Below are 21,999 nucleotides of genomic sequence, written 5' to 3'. Positions count from 1 at the left end.
GGAAGAAATTAAAGTTTAATGAACAAAATTCTATATTTCCTAAGTTGGCATTTCTTTGTTGTTTTCTGTAATTAAAAAGATTTCAAAATCACTTTATTCTTGTTATGGTAAATTATTTTTATTTATTATAACTTTCTATTGCATGGGTATATAATGTATTCAGCAAAATTTGAAGCATTTTATGTAAATATTAATAGTATTCTGTTTCAAAATATAATATAGGAAAACTCTGATTTTTAGACATAACATGTTCCTAAATACATGTGAAAATTCAATGTCTGAAAACTAAATGAATTAAATGTTATAAAGATAATCCTGATAGAGAGCTAAAAATAAAAATTATAAAATTACTTATTAACGTAGTTATTTAACAATTAAACTTTCCTATATCACAGTTTATAAAACATCATTTAAAATGTTAAAACATATAGTAAACAAAAAAAAACTAGGGAAAAACTTTTTCACAAATTTTTCTGTTATTGAAATGCTGTATATTATAAAACCAAAAATTGGTAAAAAGCATCACTGCAAAAGAGCTGGATAAAAGTGTATGAAAGAGAGTCCAAAGATTGTCCAAAAGTGGAAAACTATATGTATTTGATTTAATTGACAATCCAAAATATTGGTGATTCCTTTTTCCAAATAGTTTCTTCAACTGGGAATTTATTGAATGACAACTAGTCATATAAAAAATGCAAATACAACTTAATAATGAAAACCCCAAATATCAACAGATAATTATTGATTATTACTTACTAAGAGCTTACAACTATTAAAATAATTTGTCTGATTACAACTACATTATAAATATTACAAGCATCTCTAAAAATTATGCTTTATTTGAAAGTCCTTAATCATAATATATATATTGAAATATATATATATACAGTGGTGATATTCGAAATATTTAACAAAGGGTTCGCTAATAGAAAATTTTTCCTTAACAATTTTTTTTCGCTCAAATGGTGCATTAGCAACATTAGGCAAAAACTGACCTTAAGATACCCATATAAATAAAAAAAGATATATATTACACGCGATGATAAAACTGACTTAACTACGCGGTAAGTCACGAACACCGACAAACAAAATGGAAGTTTTGGTTAGAAATAAATACAATACTTTTTCTTGCGATATATCTAATAATAGACACATGTCATCGTCTCTCGAAATACAATATCTTTTTTTTTATTTTGCTGTCGATAGCCCGACACGTGTTCCGCAGCCATCTTGTATTTTCTGGCGCGCGTGGGATTATGGGATCTCTCTTATGACTGGATCTAGTTTCAAGAACTCTCTAGAGTCGATCGCGATTGAACCTTGTTTCAGTCGAGATTGAAACGGTCGAGGGAGGCTGCACCAAGGCGAATGGGGTATAAGGCTCTAGTTTAGTAGTGTTACAGAGTACAGTAATACCTCGACTTACGCTACTCCTTACGCTACCCCGACTTACGCGAACCCAGAGTTACGCGATTTTCAAATGTCGTCGATTGGTCTTTTGTTTGAGCGCCATGCAACTCTTGATTACTCACTCTCCCCACACTATTGTACAGCTTACATGTTCGGACGTGTCGCGCGGAATCGACACATAGCTACAATTTATTTTGTGTTATTTATTTCTGTGTTTGTTATATCTACGGAGACTCGAGAGACTCTATGTGGTGATTTCTTGTAACCGTAAACGAATCAAAAGACGAGATAAGACTAACGAGAACACTTATTAGCTTACATACATCCGACTTGGATTTTACACAAATTGGGAAATTATACCCCGACTTACGCTAATTCGACTTATGCGGTTATCGCTCAGTCCCACCTATCGCGTAAGTTCGGGGTATTACTGTATAATACGTGTATCAAAAAACACAACACCTTAATTTGTTTTTTTTTATTTACATACTGCTGAGTAAGTGTACCTCAATTATAATACGTATATTTTAATATATTTTTTAAAAGAAACAAAACCACTGAGAAATGTTACGTGTGTTTAACAAGGTTCGGAAAACTTTGAAAATGTTAACAACGGGTTCGGCCGAACCTGTGCGAACCCGCTGAATATCACCACTGCTTGTATATATATCATATATATAAAGCAAATTTTATTAGTTTATGCAAGTTTTAATTGACATATTGTTTTCAATTCATCAATTCATTATGCAATAATCAATTATTTTTTAAAATCAGGATAGAACTGATAACTAAAGTGATCCTCACTGTGCATATGATTAGGTGCATCTGATTCACACAATAAAAGTTTATCCAGCTTGAGTGTCTAATTCACAGCTAACTGTGTAATTTTGATGCTCAGTTTATCTAGGTCATGCATACATAGTGTGAAAAGAATTCAAAATCACACAGCAAAATCACTTATGTGAATACTCAGCTTAAAACATAAAACTTCTTAAAAGTTTGCAGGCATTCAAAAATTTTTTTATAAATAAATTGCTACCACAGTAATAAAATCAGATTTTTATAGAATCTGGTTAATTAAAATTACCTGACTTTTCAGATCTTCTTCTGATTTTCCAACCCAGGCCACTTCAGGATGAGTATAAATGACAGATGGTACACAATTATAATCAATGTGTACTGGACCACCTGTTATACCTTCCACACAAACAATCCCTACATAAAGTTAAATAAATATGAAAGGTGTAACATCTGCTATTTAATCAAATGCATGTAACAATTTAATGCTTAGTAGTAAATTTTATGTAAAAAGATGCTTAGAAAATTACAACAAAAGAAATAAATCACTACATAAGAAGTTGGTCAATCTGGCACTTGCAAGATCAAAGAAGTGACAAATTATCAACTGTTTTTGTATTTTTACAAAATTCAGTATGTTATATGCAATCTGAATATTGCTGCATATTTTGCACCAGTGCACACTGCTGTATGCTTTTGATTTGTTTATGCATGCACTTTAATTAGTCTAAAGATGATACAGTGAATGACTAAATTGTGTTAAGATTGTTAATATCTTTTAAGTTTTTCAACACATTATTGCCTGGAGTCTTTAGCCCACTACATGTCCAAACAAATTCTAATTTGCAGAATACTAGCATACTGGATTATAGGACAATTCCAAATAATCAGCTACTTTTCAGAGAATGCTGGATTACTAGAAATTTTGGCTATCAGGTGCCAGATTAATAGGTTCTGCTGTATACGAACAATAACAATTTTATTACCGAATTATACAATGTTTGTGATAAAATTAAATTATCTATATTTTGAAGATACAGGAGAAATATATAGTTCTTAAATACATCAGATTAATACTTATTATTATTTATTTTATAACTTTAAAACATCTTACCTTCATCTTCTGCTTTATGAGCTAACATAGGTCCAGGCACACAATCACCTATGGCATAGATACTAAAAAAATAAAAATATAATATATTAAGTTATTTAATATATGAAACCTAATAATATCTAAACCTTTAAAAGCAATAACAAACAGTAATTACTTCAAAATTATTGTCAATATTAAATTCAAAAATGTATTACTTATCATAAAAGTCCATATAAAGAGACAACATACAAGATAATTCAAATTAAGCTATTTCTATTCAAAGCAATCTGCAGAGGGAACAGTATACAAAACACCATCATACTTGGTGTGTATATTTTCTAGTTTATGAGGAAAATTTTCACAATAAAAAAACTCATTCATATAGTCACTGATACAGAAAATATGGCATGCAGTATCAACTTTTGATCCTGCATAACAGCCAACACATTTAACATGGCATTTGATCCTCCATGACTGTTCTCTGAAGCCACTAACAGCTCTTTGTGATATATAACTCTTTTCATATACTGAATTAATGTATAAAATAAACACAAATTCCCTAAATTGACTTTAGTTATATGCTGTTGAGTGTGGTTCATTCCCCAGCTAGTCCATTTTGCTGTCATCTTTTCTTGCTCATAGTCAAAATCATTTTTCTACAAACCACAAAGTACACACATAGGAGCCAAAAGTTTCCAGCCATTTTTCAATATAGTCTCCTTGTAGTTCAACACATTTATTACATCTTTGAATTAGCATTTCAATACCCTTCAAAAACAGTCTGAAGTTTTGTCGGCAAAGTGCTCAAACTACATCCTGCAACTCTTCATTGCTTTTCAAAGATCTTTTTGAGTTTTGGAAACAGATAATAATCACTAGGAGCCAGGTCTAGTCAGGCCCTGGCTCCTAGTGATTATTATAGGTGGATGATGGATAGGGTGGATAATCAAGCTCCTCAAACCCACACTCCTTCACAGTGCACCAGTGCACACACCTTAGCAATGGTAGCCATGTGCACTGGTGTAGTGTCCTGCAAGAGATGCAAATTAATGCAATAAATGTTTCCAAGTAACTTATGCAGATTGGCAAGAGAAACTGTTTTATTAGTCCATATAGAGATGGTGCTAGCTGATACTATCATTTTATTCCTATTGTGTCTAAAATATAGTTAAGCCAGAAACTTTTGCACCTATGATGTATATTAAGAATATGAGGGTGTTTCACCCACTGGTTCTCTGCAAAATTGCTCTGAATAGGGATACTTTAATTTGAATCATAAGACATTTTGCAAGCAAATGCAGCTATAGTATTTTTAAACACTGTATTTATGAAAGAGTAAAAATAAAAAATACATATATAAAAAAGAATAAAATATTTCTCTGATGGACCAACTTATTAAATACATTATATATTTCTTTTAAAGTTATTAATGAAAGCAAGCAGATAAACTTCAATTAAAACTTTATAATTTAAAAGAATCAATAAAATAGTGTGTATAAGTTCAATAATTTTAAATTTAAACAAAGAAGAAAACTTCTTGTTCTGCTTTTCACATTTTTTAAGATTTTGTTAATTAAAAATATCAGAAAATTTTTACATTTTATTTCAGTAGTATTTACTATTTCATACTTTAATTATAAACTCTAATATTTAAAAGCACAAGTTAATTATAATAAAAATGCCCACATCTTAAATCTTACATGCTTTTAATCATGATTTAGGAATATTGTGTTGACTTTTTTAGAAAATTTAAAAATTTTTAAAAATAATTTTCTGTTTTTCAGTAAATAATTTTATATCATTAGAGCAGATTAAAAAAATTTGTTAGAAATTTTATGAAATATCAATTTGGAAGTAAATTTTAAATTTAATAAGATAAGATATTTTATTTAAGACAATTTTTCAAATTGTTATTTTCTTTTAATATTCCAAAATTGAAAATTAAATGCACTTTTATAAAAGAAAAACAATCAAATTATTGTAAAACTTTTTTGTAAAAAAAGTGTTACAAGAATCCAGTGCCAGAGAATCTTGAACAATTTACAGTAAGTAGAAAAGTCTCTCTAATGAGAGGTTGACAAATATTGCATGGATTTATTTATAAGAATTAATTTTTAAATCTTTTATCATAAATAGGGTCTCCATTAACAAAGCAAATAATTAAATTTACTTCACTTATATCATTTTATTTTAGTACTTAACTCTCTTCATCTTGTAGACATTAACAGAATATTTTTTTCCTTGCCAACTATAGGCTTAGCAGACCCACAATAAGAATGGCCAGATGATGAAAGATGAGACCAAATATATTTGAGACAGACTGCCTATAAAAAATTCCCAACTTTGCTGATTTAAATTTCTGTTCCCAAGATCACCAAGACTAGTGTCTTTACTCCCTTAGTCATCCAGTCAGTCTCATTTATATCATTTATAAAAGATTCTCATAGTTTGAAATAACAAAAGCCTAATGCACTGGTAAATCACAAGAGAATAAAAAGTAAAGTCACCATCAAGTTTTTTATGACTCAAGTTACAAAAATTACTAAGTCCTTGCTTACTAAGTCCCAGATGACCTAACTTGCAAATTTCTCACAGATTTGATCCTCAGGACTAAATTCATAAATCAGTAAAAGAGGCCAATGAAAAAGGCAGATGTTGATGAGTCAAGGTTCAAATACTTTATACCACATACCTCAAATGGTGAAGTTAAGTGTAACAGGCCTTTTTAACTTTTTAATGCATGTATGTAAACAGTTGATAGTACTTAAGAACCATCATAACAGACTTTTAATAACTGGATTCAAATTAATCATCAGATTCTCATCAGATAAACTTCAAGAAAAAAGGCACATTAACTTCATTAGTGTTAATCTAGAAATACATCGTAAATTTAGGAAACTAAAAAAATTAATAAATTATTATTGTTAATTAATGAATGCATAAACGTTGCCAAATCTGTACACTTTATACTTATTCAAAAATAAATGCTTAGGGTTTAGTGATTGATAATAGAATTCAATTTAATAAATTTGCACTAGTCAAAATTGTGATGTACTTGAATTCAGGAAGATGCCTTTCATATTCTTGTTTTCAGGAAATATAAAATATTCCAAAAATAAGAAAACAAGTTTCAAAATTTTTATAAGTCTCTGACTGTAGAGAAGGATGGCATTTATTCAATTATGTGAGCTTTATTTAGATTTGTGCATTTTATATTCATTTTTAAATGTGAGGTGCATATTAAGGAAAATTGAGCAAAATTATTAATTTTAATATGTTTAGTTAACAAAATAGTATTCTAATCTAAAAATATTTTGAAATGAAGACTTACTGTTTAATTTTATACAATATAACTTATCACTTACCTTCAGTATTCACTATACAAAGATAACTTAAAAAATTATTCATTTAACAAACTATTATTTAATATAGTATTATTTATCTAATCAATCATCAAGTATATTTTGATTGTGAGAATCTAGAATTAGAAATGAAAGTCATTTTTGGGCAAAAACAAGGAGAGAAAAAGATTAAAATATTATTTTCTATTAATTTATAAAACTTCAACGAATTTTACAAAAACAGATGTCAAAAGAAATTTCAATTTTAGAAAGGAAGTTGATTTCCATTCCACGGCCGACTCATGAGATGAATCAAAAATGTGGTCTTTGCACATGCTACTGGGCCGTCAGAGAAGGCCGATATAAAAGAGACATTTTCCTGCCATTCAAGGAGAGACCGTCATACGAATTGTTCTCCATACGATATAGAAAGTCCGTCATATGAGTTAGTTAATTGAAAGTCATAATACAGAGTCCTCCATACGAAGTATATGACAAGATTGTCATAAGAAAAGTTATTTAAGGAAAGTGCCATAGAGGATATAAGAAGAATAATAGTCATAATTAAAGAAGATTCTCATACATTGAAATATTGAAAGAACTGAGAAGGTAATATGATAATGGTTATATTGATGTGAACTCTCTCTCACGCATCAAGTTTAAAATAAGATTAGGTTTAAGTTAGTTATTTAGATTTAGGTTTAAGTACGATCTGTTATTCATTCATTTGTATGCTTTTGCTATTTTTGATTTATTAAATGTTTTGATTTACTTTATACGAGGCGTGTTTTTAAAGTAAGTACCGTTTTAATATAACGCTGCTGGAGTGCTGCAGTCGGCACTTAGCGCATGCGCGCTGTGTACCTACATCTGTTGGGAAGCCACAAACGCCATTACGGAGCCAGTCGACTGTGTTTACTGTTGTTTGTGTGTTATTGAAATGCCGCCGCTCATTGAGAATCCCGCCGACTGCGAAGTGCGTGCCGTTATTCGTTTTCTCAGTGCTAAAGGCTCGAAAGCGGCTGAAATTCATCGCCAAATCAGTGAAGTTTATGGTGAAAGCGTTATGAGTGAAGGAATGGTACGAAAATGGGTTAGGGCCTTTAGTAATGGCCGCACAAACATTCACGATGAGGAACGAAGTGGGCGACCTTCAGTCATTATCGACGATTTGATTGAAAAAGTGGACTGTAGAGTGAAAGAGAACAGACGATTCACGATTTCATCTTTATCTAAAGAGTTTCCTGCAGTTTCAAGAAGTGTTCTCTATGAAATTGTGACCGGACGATTAAATTATCGGAAGTTGTGTTCCCGTTGGGTGCCGAAAATGTTGACGGAGGAGCACAAAACCAAACGTTTGGCCAGTGCATTGACTTTTCTTGAGCGCTACAGTGACGAAGGAGATGATTTTTTAAGTCGTATTGTTACAGGCGATGAAACGTGGGTAGCCTACGTTACACCGGAATCAAAGCAACAATCCATGGAATGGCGACATTCATCATCTCCAAGGAAAGTCAAGTTCAAGCAAACAATTTCTGCTCAGAAAATCATGTGCACGGTGTTTTGGGACAGATACAGAGTGTTGCTTGTTGATTTTTTGCCTCATGGTGAAACGATCAATTCAGCTGCATACTGCGAGACTTTAAAAAAACTGCGCCGTGCAATACAAAACAAAAGGCGGGGCTTACTGAGCAAGGGTGTCGTTTTGCTCCACGATAATGGTTGTCCACATATGGCAATTCAAACTCAAGACCTAATCACATCATTTGGCTGGGAACAATTAGACCACCCTCCATACAGTCCCAACCTAGCGCCGAGTGACTATCATTTGTTTCTGCATTTGAAGAAGCATCTGGCAGGGCAGCGCCATAACAATCACGACGAAGTCAAAACGACCGTTCTGCAGTGGTTGTGTCATCAGGCGGCAACATTCTTTGAGGACGGAATACAAAAGCTGGTCTCGCGATACGATAAGTGTCTCAATATTAATGGGAATTATGTAGAAAAGTAGTGTAAAATATTTGGCTTTCACATAAATAAAAATTTTGTTAAAAATGTTTGCTTGTTTTTTTTATATTTCGAAACGGTACTTACTTTAAACAGACGCCTCGTAAATATGGTCTGGTTAATGTTAGCTATTCATACTCATTCCTATTTAAGTTACCTACGTTCCTCATACTCACAAGTTAGGAATAACGCGTGTTAATCCGCACGCAATAAAAGTGATTAACTGGTGTCAGGAATCCTGATAAAGAAAAGGGTGATTACGCAATCATCTAATTTCACTTTTGTTTTACTTCAAACTGTAAGTCCCTCTGCACTCTATTTCTTTGATAGAAAAGTCATTTTTTTAGACAACCCGAGGGCTATTCTAACAGATAGCTGCCGAATAAGTGGTACAAGAGTATTAACTACTCCGTATCCCTGGCAAGCCCCTCACTTGATTATGTCAAACATATTTCACTATTAATTTTAGAAGAATGACAAAATGAAAATATCTTTATAATTGATAAGATGACTAGAAAGTCTTTAAAATAAAAATAGAAGAAATAAAAAAATTTTAAATTTGAATATGCCAAGAAAATGTAAAATTTTTTAACATCAAAAATAAGTTTTCAATAAACTAATTTTTAACATTTGTAAAGATGCCAATTGGAATTAACAAAAGATGACAAGCTTGATATTATTACATAATTTACAAGACACTATTTTTAAATATGGCCATCACTAATGCCTACTTTAAAAATTATATTCCTGGAATTTTCTACACTTAATAAAACATTAATACCATATATCACTGAGAATACTTTATTTAATCACAAATGTTTTCAGTCTAATGGAAGCCAAAACCATATAAATGTTATTTATATGGTTTTGGCTTCAAAGTATTTAGTACATTTATTTTGGTTATTGATTTACTAGTTTATTTTTCGTTTTAATTTTCAATTTATAATGATTGAACGTTCCATTTGCTACAAGTCTGAAATATGTTCGATTGACAGTTCACCTGACGATGGCCTATCCATTAGGCTGAAAACGTTAGTGATTAAATAAAGTATTCTCAGCAATATAAGGTGTTAATGTTTTATTAAGTGTTTTAAAAAGAAGCTGGGTTTGATATTTAAGGAACTTTCTACTTTAAGAAAAAACTTGAAGCAGAATGTAATTTTTCTATATGCTTTCAAATAGATTCTACAGATTTCAGTGCTGGTTTTATAATATTAAAATAAGTTCAAAAAGATTATTTTGAAATAAATAAAAATATACAATAAGAAAAATTTCAAATGTAACACAAGATTTCAAATTTGAACCTGTAACTAAATACACAGTAGAGCGTCTTTTATCTGAATCAATTGAGGACTGGGGTTATTCGGATAACTTATTTTTCAGATAACCAATTATGTACAAAAAAATATATTAACCTATCCCATGTTGAAATTTTTCTCCGTGGCGTTGAATTTNGACTTCAAATAGAAGATTAAGCAATGTAAGGTTTTTAAAAAATTTTCCTTTATTGACTAATAAACAAATTTGAGTTATTCATTTACATGCAAGACCCATTTTAAGTTTTATATCTCTCCTTGGTTGTCTTTAAATTACAAATTGAATTTTTTACATTTTCAGAAAATATTTTTTTTAAACACAAACACTGAACCAATTTACAGTGTGGAACAATCGACTAATCATAAAAAACAAACGTTTTCGAACCCCTTCTGGGCTCTTCATCAGGTTTTAGCTCGTAAATTTGATCATTCCACACCGTAAATTGGTTCAGTGTTTGTGTTTGATATATAGGTGTGGTGAGTAGTGAGTGTTTTGTATATTTTTTTAACCAAAGAGATTGCAAATCACATTTACTTCCAATAGACATTTCTTAAAACTATTTATAATCTGTCTTTTTTCCTTTTAATGTAATAAAATAACTTTTTCTACTTTTCAGTTATTCTATTTCATATCCAACCAAAGTTTACTATATGGAAATGAAATCAAATTATTAAAATATCTCACAAAACATCTTTAAAAGCATTTGTTTCAATAACTTAACAAAAAGATTTTTTATTTTTCCCTAATTTTTAAAAAACTAATTCTTAAAATTAAATGCTGTGTTGTTGTTGCATATTGAACAGATGAAGTCTTTGCCAATAATGCAACTGCATGACTTGTTCACAACCTTTTATTGTCCTCTAGTGTCACAACAAATCTTTCTTTTATTTCTGTTCTACCAAAAAAATAATTTTCAGATCTGTAAGGGAGTCTAAATCTGCATATCTTACAAGCTAGATTAGATGTATTACCATTTATTGAATCTTTTGAAACTGAAGCTGAAACTTTTTTCACTAATAATAAAATTTGGAAAATGGTTTTGAAAAATAATTTTCATTTATTGAATGTTTTTCTTAATTAATAATAGTGAATTTTCTCAATTTAATTCAGTAAAAATTATATTTAAATTTTGATTTTAAAAACAGTTATTAATTTATTATTTAATATCAAAAAATGTAAAAAAGTCAATTTTTATATTCAAAATACAGGGGCTGCAAAAGTAGGTATACAGTTGATATTATGGGGAAAAAACATACAGGGAGAAAATAGGAAGAAAAAACATTTATTTTTTATGTACAAATTAAATCACAAATAAGGAATACAAACTAATAAAAGTTAATAAAAATTTAAAAAATTACGCACACAGAACCAATTTATGGTGTGGTAACATCGAAAAACATTAAAAAAAAAAAAAACGAAAATTTTTGAACCCTTTCTGGGCTCTGCATCAGGTTCTAATATACCTTAAGTGTGGAGTAACTAATTAAAAGATAATAAAAATAATAACAATAAACACCAAACATTTGTATTTCTCAGATTCTCAATTGTATACCTACTTTTGCACCCCTATGTATATATAACAGATCAGACTAATTTATTACTATCATTACTATTATCATCAGACTAATATCAGATATATATTAATTTATAAAAATAATTGATACCGACCTCTTCCTTTTTACTTGCATCTTTTGCTTGTTCTACACTGACAATTATTTTATCACTTTCTTTTCTAGCTGATGTAACTTTTGTGTTGAGTTTTATTTTAAGGCCTTGTTTTGTCAGAATACGCTGAAAATTTTTGGCTATTTCCATATCTATACCAATTCCTCCTATATGGCCTAAAAATTCTACTGCTGTAACTTCTGCACCTAACCTAGACCATACCGAACCCTAAAAAACAAAAATATATTAAGATAGTTTGAAAACAATATAAATGCATATTCCACTAGGCAAATATATGAACATGAAGAATTTACATTAAAATTCATTATGCAAATGCCTGAATTTTCCAGTTCACAAATGAGTGAAAATATAATCAAACACCAAACACTTGCTGAGCTTACTATTAATTTAATACTCAAACGTTTTCAGCCTATTTCTAATAGGCCATCTTCAGAAATTTGTTCTACAATCGAACACAAAGCTTTTTGAACACTCTTTAAATTTAAAAAAATTTAAAACATATTTTTAAAAACTTTACATTAAACTGTGAAGTATTAAATATTAACAAAATACTAACATAATATATAATTAAACAAATGTAAAAATAAAATAATATAACGAAAATATACATTAAACCAGTTAAAATACAACCACCACAAGTTTAAGGGTTTTTAATTCCCATTTCCTTTTCTATCACATATTTTCATGACGTTGGAAGAACATTAGCGTCCTTGGCATTTAAGCAATTGATATTTACTTTACTCTTATATGTCTCCATCTTCTCCATATCCAATGCAATCGTCGGAGAATGGACCGGTTTAACAATTCGTGCCTCATCCCATTTAACACTTGCACCATCTGTTTGCGCCATGATTGCCAAGATAGTGTTGTTGTTCCCTTTACTAACATCATACATGTGCTCTTTTATACGTACTGCCAAATTTCTTGTGGTGACACCCACATAATCCTTTGCCACTCCTAACTGCTGATTTTCAAAAGGAATTCTATAAACCCCAGCCTTCTCCTTCATTCTTACTTCGTCCTTATCATTTCTTAGCAATCTATAGATGTTTGGCACTCGTTTATATATTGTTCTCATGTTTTTATATTTACATAATTCCTCCATCACTCCCTCTACATTCTTGTTATACGTGAACTTATTAAACCTATTTTCTCTATTACCCCGTTTGCTTGCATCTTGTCTGTAACCCTTGACTAATCCATCAATTGTAGATGTTTTGTATTCTAAACTTTTCGCAACTTTCTTAATTCTACTAATCTCCCTAAGTCGATCTTGTACGTTGGTGCAATATAAAAGTGTCCTTTTAATAAGCGCCTTAAATGAGGCACTTATTAAAAGGGCACTCTTATATTTACACCATATTTATATTTACTTATATTTACATTGCACCAATATACAAGATCGACTTAGGGAGATTAGTAGAATGTGAGTTATAATGTGAGATAAGCAGTGGGTCAGGGGTTAATATGGTACTGACCACTTAATCTGTACAGGCTGGTAAAACCTGATCTCGGAGTCGTTCAGATGGCTAGGAGGAAAAAGAGTGGGGAGTGCATCGGTAAGTCAACAGGTTTCCTCAAATAGACAGGAGACAGGTTTATTCTATAACTAAAGTTAATTTACAGGAGTATACATAAGGAAGTTACAGACTTAATGCTTAAATATGGATAACACAAATCTATCCATAATGGCGATCTAACTAGTCACTATGCCACATGAGAGAGTTTACAAAGGCTCTAGAGTGAGAGAGTTATATTGGCGGTCAGTATACCTTATGTTGGATGACGGTATGCGACGATCATTCTGGATTATGGAAGCTGGCTGGCTGTCACAGGCTTATGTCTTCTACCAGCTTCTCCTCAGACATGACCAGGACGGGAGACACTGTACTCAGACCTTCCAGATGATCGCGTGGAGGGACGATCGCACTGAGGGGACAATTGCCCTGAACTTCCCGTGACAATTGTTTTTATACGATCGTCGTTGGCACTGAACAAACTGGTCGGTCACTCATTATGATGACTAATTAGCATGTGCACATTGACTAATTAACAAACAAACGATGACTTGTCTTTCTTCCTTCCTACCTTGTGGATGTGTAAAATTCGACATCTGATCTATTTCCGTTATAACTTGCGATAAATTATTTTTTTCATCCTCTAATGTAAAAACATATTAAACTCAAAAATTTACACCCTGTAAACCATTGGGCTCACAATAATAAACATGTTAAAAACTAACATTATAAAAATACTGTTTAGGATTTTGTAAAATTTTTGCAGGAAATTTGTTCAGAATAGAAAATACATTGGAATATTGCCCATAAGAAATACTAAACATACAGATTTCTATACAAATATTTACTTTACTAACCATTTTTCACGAATAAATTACATTCATATAGCAGAACCAAAATATGTCCTTACCTAGAAATTTAAATCTACTTTTGTTAATTAAAATATATCTAATTTTTCAAGTATTTATTATTAATTTGGCTCAAAACAAAAATATTAAATCATCATTTCATGACACTATTAGTAGTATTTGTGTAACACATTTAATAAATTTTGTAAAATATAGTTTATTAATAATTAATAAATGATATTTGATGTTATTAAATGCATGTACAAAATGTAACTAATAAATAATTTTCATTAATTATTGTTTCATCAAATGTACAAATGTACAATGTTCTTCCTTACATATTCTTCTATTTTAATAGCACTTATCAAATTTCATTTCATTATTATGTTTTATCTTACTAAAAAGTAAATTATGACAACAATCAGATAAGCAGTGCAAACATTGAGAAAACTATTTCTGAATATTTTGTATAAAATGTGATTATTTTTGTATAAACATAATAAAGAATAAAAGAACATATAATTGTATAGAATTAATTGACTAAAACTGCTTTAAATTATCAAGAATATCTTCAATCTGAAACTCAAAAATCAATTTAAACAGGTCTAAATTTTAAGAAAAATAACTCTCCATTGTGAAAAAAATTTTTCAACAATCTAATTAATCCTTATCCATTAAATTACTTCCTATATATGAGAAATAATTAAATAAAAGTGAAATTATTAATAAGTACCAATTTAAAATATAGTTCTAACTTAATAAACACATTTTGTACAGAGATTAAATTTACTAAGCCAAACAATCACCATAATTAAATCGGGCTAATATTATGCTATAATTAATACAAATCGTTTGGCTTAATGTCAATATATCGGGTTTCAGGATGCTGATATATAGAGATTTAATTTCTTAAATCTATCAATTTACAGGATATTAAATGTTAAGAATTATAGTAAATAAAATCTTACCAATTCAAGACCTATAACACCTGCTCCAATAACAACCATTTTTTCAGGTACCCGTTCTAATGAAAGTGCACCTGTTGATGAAACTACAGTTTTCTCATCAATCTGAAATATAAATTTTTTAAAATCAAACTTTCTTTTAATTTCAACTGTATGAAAAACATATAGATAAGAATTTTCTTCATAAAATATATCAATCTTTTATTTAAAACAAAATTTTTCACAAAACATTTCTGTATGTTAGAGAAAGGAAAGATCCTATATATCTCCTCACCCTCCTTCCCTTCCTCTTCTTCTGCTGACTAAACAGTATTGCCATGGTCTTTCATTAAGTATATATATGAACATATACTTAATTAACAAAATATATATGTTCAGTAAGTAAGTTATATCCTCAAAAGAAAATTAACATTACTGTTATTTTCTTTGAACTGCCATTATTAGTTTAAAAGTGAAATTGAATAATTATTTTGATAATTTTTAATAATGACATTACTTCCTGAAATTCCTTTTGTGAATTTTTAAAACTAATATGGCTTTATATACACATGTGAGGCTCTGGACAGTTCAGAACCCTCAGTAAAATTATTTTTTAAAGAAAAAAATAGAAGCTAAAAATCCTTTTTTTTTTTTTGGTATGAAAATGCAATGTGAACTTTTAAACAATAGAAGAATGTAAGTTCTAAGATCAACCATCTCTTGTTGGGGTTTGATGTTTCAATCCCCAACAAGAGATTGAAACATCAATCTTGACCTCTCCTGCAATCCTCGTTATACTTAGTAACAAGTGGTCAAACTCATGGAAATCAAGAATAAGGAAAAGCGACCAACTGGAATGGACAATCGAGGATAGAAATTAATAAAAACCTGGTTCATTGGGAATTCAAGGATGTAATGGCTTCTTCTCCTGAAAATTCCAAGTGTTCAGTATGTATCTTAGGCCTATCTTTGTCTACGTCTCCCTTCCTTGGATCGACATCTTCCCATCACCAGAAGTCGATTGCATCGCCCAGGAGCATGGAGACATTGAAGGAACTGTCATCTGTGAATCAGGGACACTCCTTTTGAGACTATCTTGGAAAAAAAGAGGAAGACCCAGAGGCTGCTGCTGACTTAGATCTTCCAAGATCGTAGAAATCTTTTAAGCTTCTTTCATGTTAGATAAACAGGTGGTATGTAGAGTCTGTCTCAGCACTGCTGCTGAGACAGACTCTACATACCACCCTTTGTAACCCCTTGACCCTCTCAACTTTTCCACTCCAGTTGGCAACCAGTAGAAATGTGATTATCTGAAATGGCTTACAAAAATAAATGATAAAAATACATCTGTTGATTGTAGTACCATAAAACTAAGTTATATATATATATATAACATTACATTAGATTTTGATTAAATTAATTTATTTTTAAATATAGTAATTGCTTTAAAAGTATTTATTTTTCGCAAAACTTTATATGCACAATGTTTGATGTATTCAAAACACAAAAACAAAACAAGTTTCATAATTATCTAAAATTTTGTTTCTTCAAAAGACCTCCGGTCCCATCAAATTCTGATAATCAAATTTCCACTGTGTAAATATCCCTTCTAAATAAACATTTTTTTTTTTTTTTTAGTATTTGAAAACCTCAAAATTAATTTAACATTTAATAAACATATTACCTCAATTCCAGGAAAAGTAGCAGTTTCAGATCCTGTCGCAATGAGAATATTTTTAGTTTTTACCACTTCTGAAGAACCATCACTCTTTAATGCTGTGACTTCATTTTTTCCTGTTATTTTTCCATGACCTTGGATATGAGTTACCTGATAAATTACCACAATATTTGAAGAATTAAACTGTACTGTACATACATATTCTGACTATTAATATAAAAATAATTATTAACAATTTATACAGTATATGAAAATAAGTTCAAATTTTCATTGTATTTTATTTACTATATTTTTTGTATAATAAATAATAAAGTTTAATGCTTCAATTACTTAATTATAATTCAACTTTTTGATATGTTAAACAATTTTTGTTCATGTTAATTTAATAAAACTTTACATAAGATAAAACTCAGTTTTCAAAATTTTTTAATTTTCACAAATATAAGAATGAGCAAATATTTAAAAAGTCAGATTATTTAAGAATTAAAATGGAATTAAAGAATGATTATGTGGGTAANCGGCTCACATATTTGTAAAATCTAAGTGACTCGTACAACATGTAATTCAGATAAAACGGAAAAATCAATGATCTTATAGGGGGGTCGACTGTAAAATCAATCAACATAAATCATTATAGACTTGAGAAATTTTGTTTTAATTCATTACAAAAGTGATGTGCTGTTAGTTCTTTGATACAAAATTAATATATTATATTCCATTTAAATATAAAATGAAAATAATCACAAATATAAAAATTATAACTCTATTTATACAAATTCTGGAAATATGGTAATATATAAATTTTTTTGCTCTGTGGGCACTAAGAGGGACTTTCTCTCCGGTATTCATTGTGGGTTGATCAGGCGAATAAAAGGGAGTGGCAGGTTGTGAGGGATGGGGCCTAACATATCCAGAATAGATAACCCATGAAAAAATTCCTGGTAAATTCAATCCTGGAATCTCAGAGTGATGGGCTGACATCTTAACTGTCTCAGCCATCCAGTAATATGTCTAACATTGCATTACATTTTAGTAATGAGTTGGAAAAATTCAATAACACCATTTTGTACCATAATATCATTAAAAATGTGTAGAATTTCAAAAAATTTGCTTGACTCAACTCTATTTTGTAAAACACATTATTTAAAAACTTATCAATAAAATTATTGCAATTGCAATTGTTTTGAAAAAAAATTAATATACTTAGTAGAGATTACTTTTCTAACTTATAAGCCTAAACTATAGATGCATTAATATAGTTTGATACTATAATTTAATTATTAAAATATTATATAAGAAGTAGAAGGCTCACAAAACAGAAGCACAACTGCCTAAATCTGAAATTTTACGCTCTTTATATCTATATAACATTTATTAGAGTAATTTGTAAATTACTTCAAAAATATGTTATAATAAAGTTAATATATGTTTATATGTTAAGTTATAATTTACAATTAGTTCTCAATTACAGTTACATTCCAATTATTTTAGGTGTTATCACAAAACCTTGAGACCATTATTTTATTGTAAAACTATCCAGTATAATATACAGCATTCAACTCTGATATCTAAAATGCATTTCGGCACTTTCGCTGTGTCTCTTCAGTTAGATTTCTTATCGGAGTTTTACAAAATACATCCATAAGAAACTCCAATAAGAAATCTAATTAAAGAAAGCACAGAAAATAGTGCCAAAATGCATCTTAAATGTCAGAGTTGAATGCTGTATATTATACTGGACAGTTTTAAAATAAAATAATGGTCTCAAATCTCTGTGTAATAACTCCTAAAATAACTAGAATATAACAGTAACTGAGAAATACTTAATAAAAAGGGGGATAAGAAGCTAGTCAGTAGACATATAGTATTTATTAATCTATAGCACTTGTAAATTATAATATTACATTAAATTCTTTAGTTAGTTTTCATAATAAAGCTTAAAGCAATTGCATCAACTCCACATTTATAACATATTTACTCCAGTATCTACAAAGGTATTACTTTCATTATTGTGATTATTGTTATGATGAGTCTGAATGTAGCAGAACAGTATTGTGCTGGTTATGTTTAGTATGTATTGATATTTATATTATGTTTCCAACATGTTTCCCAAATAACAAAGGCTCTGTTTGCTGTTCCACCTTATATGCGTAATTTTTCTTTTAATAGTTTGTGTACATGAAAATTAATCAGTATTAGCCATTTTTAGCATTCAAAGCTTGTTACAACATATTCCTATCTGTAGAAAAGAGCATTTCTATTGTGCCTAAATGTGGTAAAAAGCACTCCTAAATGTGTCTAAATCTTACAAAAATTTTAATTTTATTAAAGGCTTTGAAAAATGAGCTCAGGCTTAAAATTATTTATTTATTTTCCCAAAATGCCTCTAAAACTGATAGTAATACTGTAAAAAAATGTTATTGCAAATATATGATTTAATAATATTTAAAATCTATTCTCAACATTAACTACCAAATGCAAAGTGAGCATTCAAGTTGAGTACTCATCAGAATTATAAACAGTCAGCACTTTAGCTTAATGTAATAAAAATTTCAAACAATTCTAAACAAAAAAATTTTAAGTATTTTCTTTAAAATTTTTTGTAGCAATCCATAAAAACTGTTCAATCTACAATATGGTTTTGTTTTATGTGGAGGAAGGTACCTCATAAAATAAATTTCCACATAAATTTGTGTTCCATCCCAATTCCCCAATGATTGCCTAGCTTTTGATCCAATGATAGTTTCAATAAAAACATTGATGTTGTAAATTTCCAGTGTCATCTGTTTACCCACATTAGTTATTTTTCCCCAAATTCCACCAAAAATGATAGATCATGAATCCACTGTATGATGATAATTATGAAAAATATGCAATATACTATCATCTATGTTTTGTATATTTTGAAGATTTTTAAAGTGTAATAATTTCATTTATAAATAAAAAATTTCAAACCTTGTTTTGTTTAAATAAATGAGCTATTCCTGATGTAAGAGCTTTAACAGCACCTGATTTCTGTTCCATTAACTTTTCTAAATTTAATCTTATATTGTCAACTGAAAGAAAAGTAATATTTATCACTAAAATTTTAATCTAATATTTATTTTATTTATTATATAAATTTTATAATTAAATAACAACATATTTAATAGCTAAATACATAAAAATAAGTTTTAAATTCCACATCTGTATAAAAAAAATGAATAAATCTCATTCAAGAGCTATACTTTTGATAAAATAAAGATCATCTCAGTTCAGAATAAAAAAGCATTTGGCAAATAAATTTTTATACAGTATTAGTTAAGATGGTATTTTAATTATATTAATACACTATAAAAATCCAACTTTTTCAATCTTTCAACTGTTGAGAAATAAAAATTTTACTACACTGGAACCTTGCTTAACAAGAGATGTTTCACATAACAATTGACGAGGAGAGGGGAAGTCCCAGATTGTGCACATGATAAATCAGTCTGTGTTTAGCACTGGCTTCACTAGCATCTTAGTGTCACTTGTGATCACACATTTTTCCAAACTTCTATTCAGACATATTACATATAAATATCAATAATCATAGCCTGTTATATAATAAACATGCCAAACGATATGCCAAATTCTTGGGTTATGTAAAGGCTATAATTAAATATTAGAAATTAATTAATTTGANGGTTCATTCCACGCTAGAAGAAAAGATGAAGATGATTCACACTCCTTAACAATGTATATTGTATAATTTTCTTTGAATAAATGTTATACATAAAATATTTGAGTATTTTTTTGGCATGAAATACATTATCACAATTTTACATTACATTAATTTATATAGAAAAAATTGTTTTGCTTAATGAATGTTTTGCATTATGAGTAAGATTCTGGAACAAATTATGCTCATTAAGCAAGGTTCCAATGTATTGAATATAAGAAAATTTTTTGAAAATTTTCATTAAAAATTCAAAAATTAAAATATCTATATATTTCAGTAACAAAAAAACAGTATATTTCAATTTCAGATCTACAATAGAATAAAAAGTTTTAAACAAAAACCCTTTAATGAGAACCCTGTTAGTGCAAACTTAAAAACTTAGCTTTATTCATCCCCTTCCAATTCACATTAACAGGGAATTGTTGTATAAAGTATCAGAATCAATTTTATATAACTAAAAAATTTGCTTACATTCTATTCCTCTATTTTTCAAATCATTTGAATGAGCCATATGATACAAATGGGAATTGTGGAGTAGTGCTTTGGATGGAATACAGCCAACATTCAAACAAGTTCCTCCCAAAGTATTATTTTTTTCTATGCACACTGTCTATAAATTTAAAAAAATATTTTATAATATATAACATTTTAGTAAACACTTTTTACAAATATTAATTTTAAGTATTTCTATATGAAGAGAACCATCAAAATTAGAATTAAAAAATAATTTAATCTTGTATTTTTTTTAATGAAAAACTAAAATATAGCCTCAATGAATAATAAAAATGTAGAATGTCATTTTTAGTATAAGAAATAGTATTGATTCATATGATAAGAATACTATATTTAATGTTTTTTAAAGATTGTTATATCTTCTTAAAGAAAAAGCATAATTTCCAAAAATACAAACAGGTTAAACTCAATCTAATTAATTAACAAGTCAAATTTATAGTTTAGTCAGCACTTTAGCTTAATGTAATAAAAATTTCTCGGGCTGTTAGCCGCCCGCCCGCTAGATATTTGGCCGATTACGTGAATAACGAGTAGATTTATAACTTAACTCAACCCATAAGAATTTAATGATATGTTTTTACGATAGTTCTGTATAGTTGACAGGAGTTTTAAAAATCCATTAAAATATTTGATATATTTATTCCGCTCTCCGATTTTATATTACTCACGGATTTTAATGTTAAACCGGTGATATTACGATTTCGTATATCCCATCTTTAAGGGGATGTAGAAAAAAACGTGTATAATTCTTGTATAATGTTAAAAAAATTAACCGTTACTTTGGTAGCATCATTTACGACTAAATTTAATGAATGAGAGAGATGCACGAGGTACGGAAAAAGTTCTAGAATTTATTTTCCTTAAATTTACGATTTATGTATCCGTTGTCATAAAAATTTGTCTTTCCACATTTTTCCCAAGACTACAAATATTCGAGTACAAAGTAATTGGTTTCGACTTATTTCTACTTAAGAAGTACGGTAGTTAAATAATTAAGCGATTAGGGAATTGGGACATAAACAAAACCCTGGTGAAAGAGCCGAAATTTTACTTAAACAAAAGCTTAACCGAACCAATCTCTAGCCGAGTACAGGGGACTTATTTCTTCGAAATACAGTGGAACCTCGGTATACGACCTTAATCC

The 21,999-nt window shown here is 29.3% G+C and overlaps 1 protein-coding gene across 1 annotated transcript in view; it reads right to left on the bottom strand.

Moving 5' to 3' along the window:
* LOC111614154 (dihydrolipoyl dehydrogenase, mitochondrial-like) overlaps nucleotides 1-20,973 on the bottom strand; it is a 30,904-nt gene extending 9,931 nt beyond the window's left edge. Inside the window, exons 1-8 of the mRNA XM_023355536.1 lie at nucleotides 20,814-20,973; nucleotides 19,595-19,695; nucleotides 16,646-16,789; nucleotides 14,986-15,087; nucleotides 11,602-11,859; nucleotides 3,722-3,828; nucleotides 3,323-3,384; nucleotides 2,498-2,625 (exon numbers count right to left, since the gene is read on the bottom strand). Of these exons, the coding sequence (XP_023211304.1) occupies nucleotides 2,498-2,625; nucleotides 3,323-3,384; nucleotides 3,722-3,828; nucleotides 11,602-11,859; nucleotides 14,986-15,087; nucleotides 16,646-16,789; nucleotides 19,595-19,695; nucleotides 20,814-20,853 (942 nt within the window). The 5' untranslated portion in view covers nucleotides 20,854-20,973. The remainder of the gene's footprint in view (nucleotides 1-2,497; nucleotides 2,626-3,322; nucleotides 3,385-3,721; nucleotides 3,829-11,601; nucleotides 11,860-14,985; nucleotides 15,088-16,645; nucleotides 16,790-19,594; nucleotides 19,696-20,813) is intronic.
* Nucleotides 20,974-21,999: the final 1,026 nt, after the last annotated feature.

Source organism: Centruroides sculpturatus, unplaced genomic scaffold, assembly GCF_000671375.1.
Source record: "Centruroides sculpturatus isolate CEXI.00-Female unplaced genomic scaffold, Cexi_2.0 scaffold1868, whole genome shotgun sequence".
Classification (NCBI taxonomy): domain Eukaryota; kingdom Metazoa; phylum Arthropoda; class Arachnida; order Scorpiones; family Buthidae; genus Centruroides; species Centruroides sculpturatus.
The sequence above is the reverse complement of the archived record's forward strand: the minus strand, read 5'-3'. Positions and strand labels throughout refer to the sequence as shown.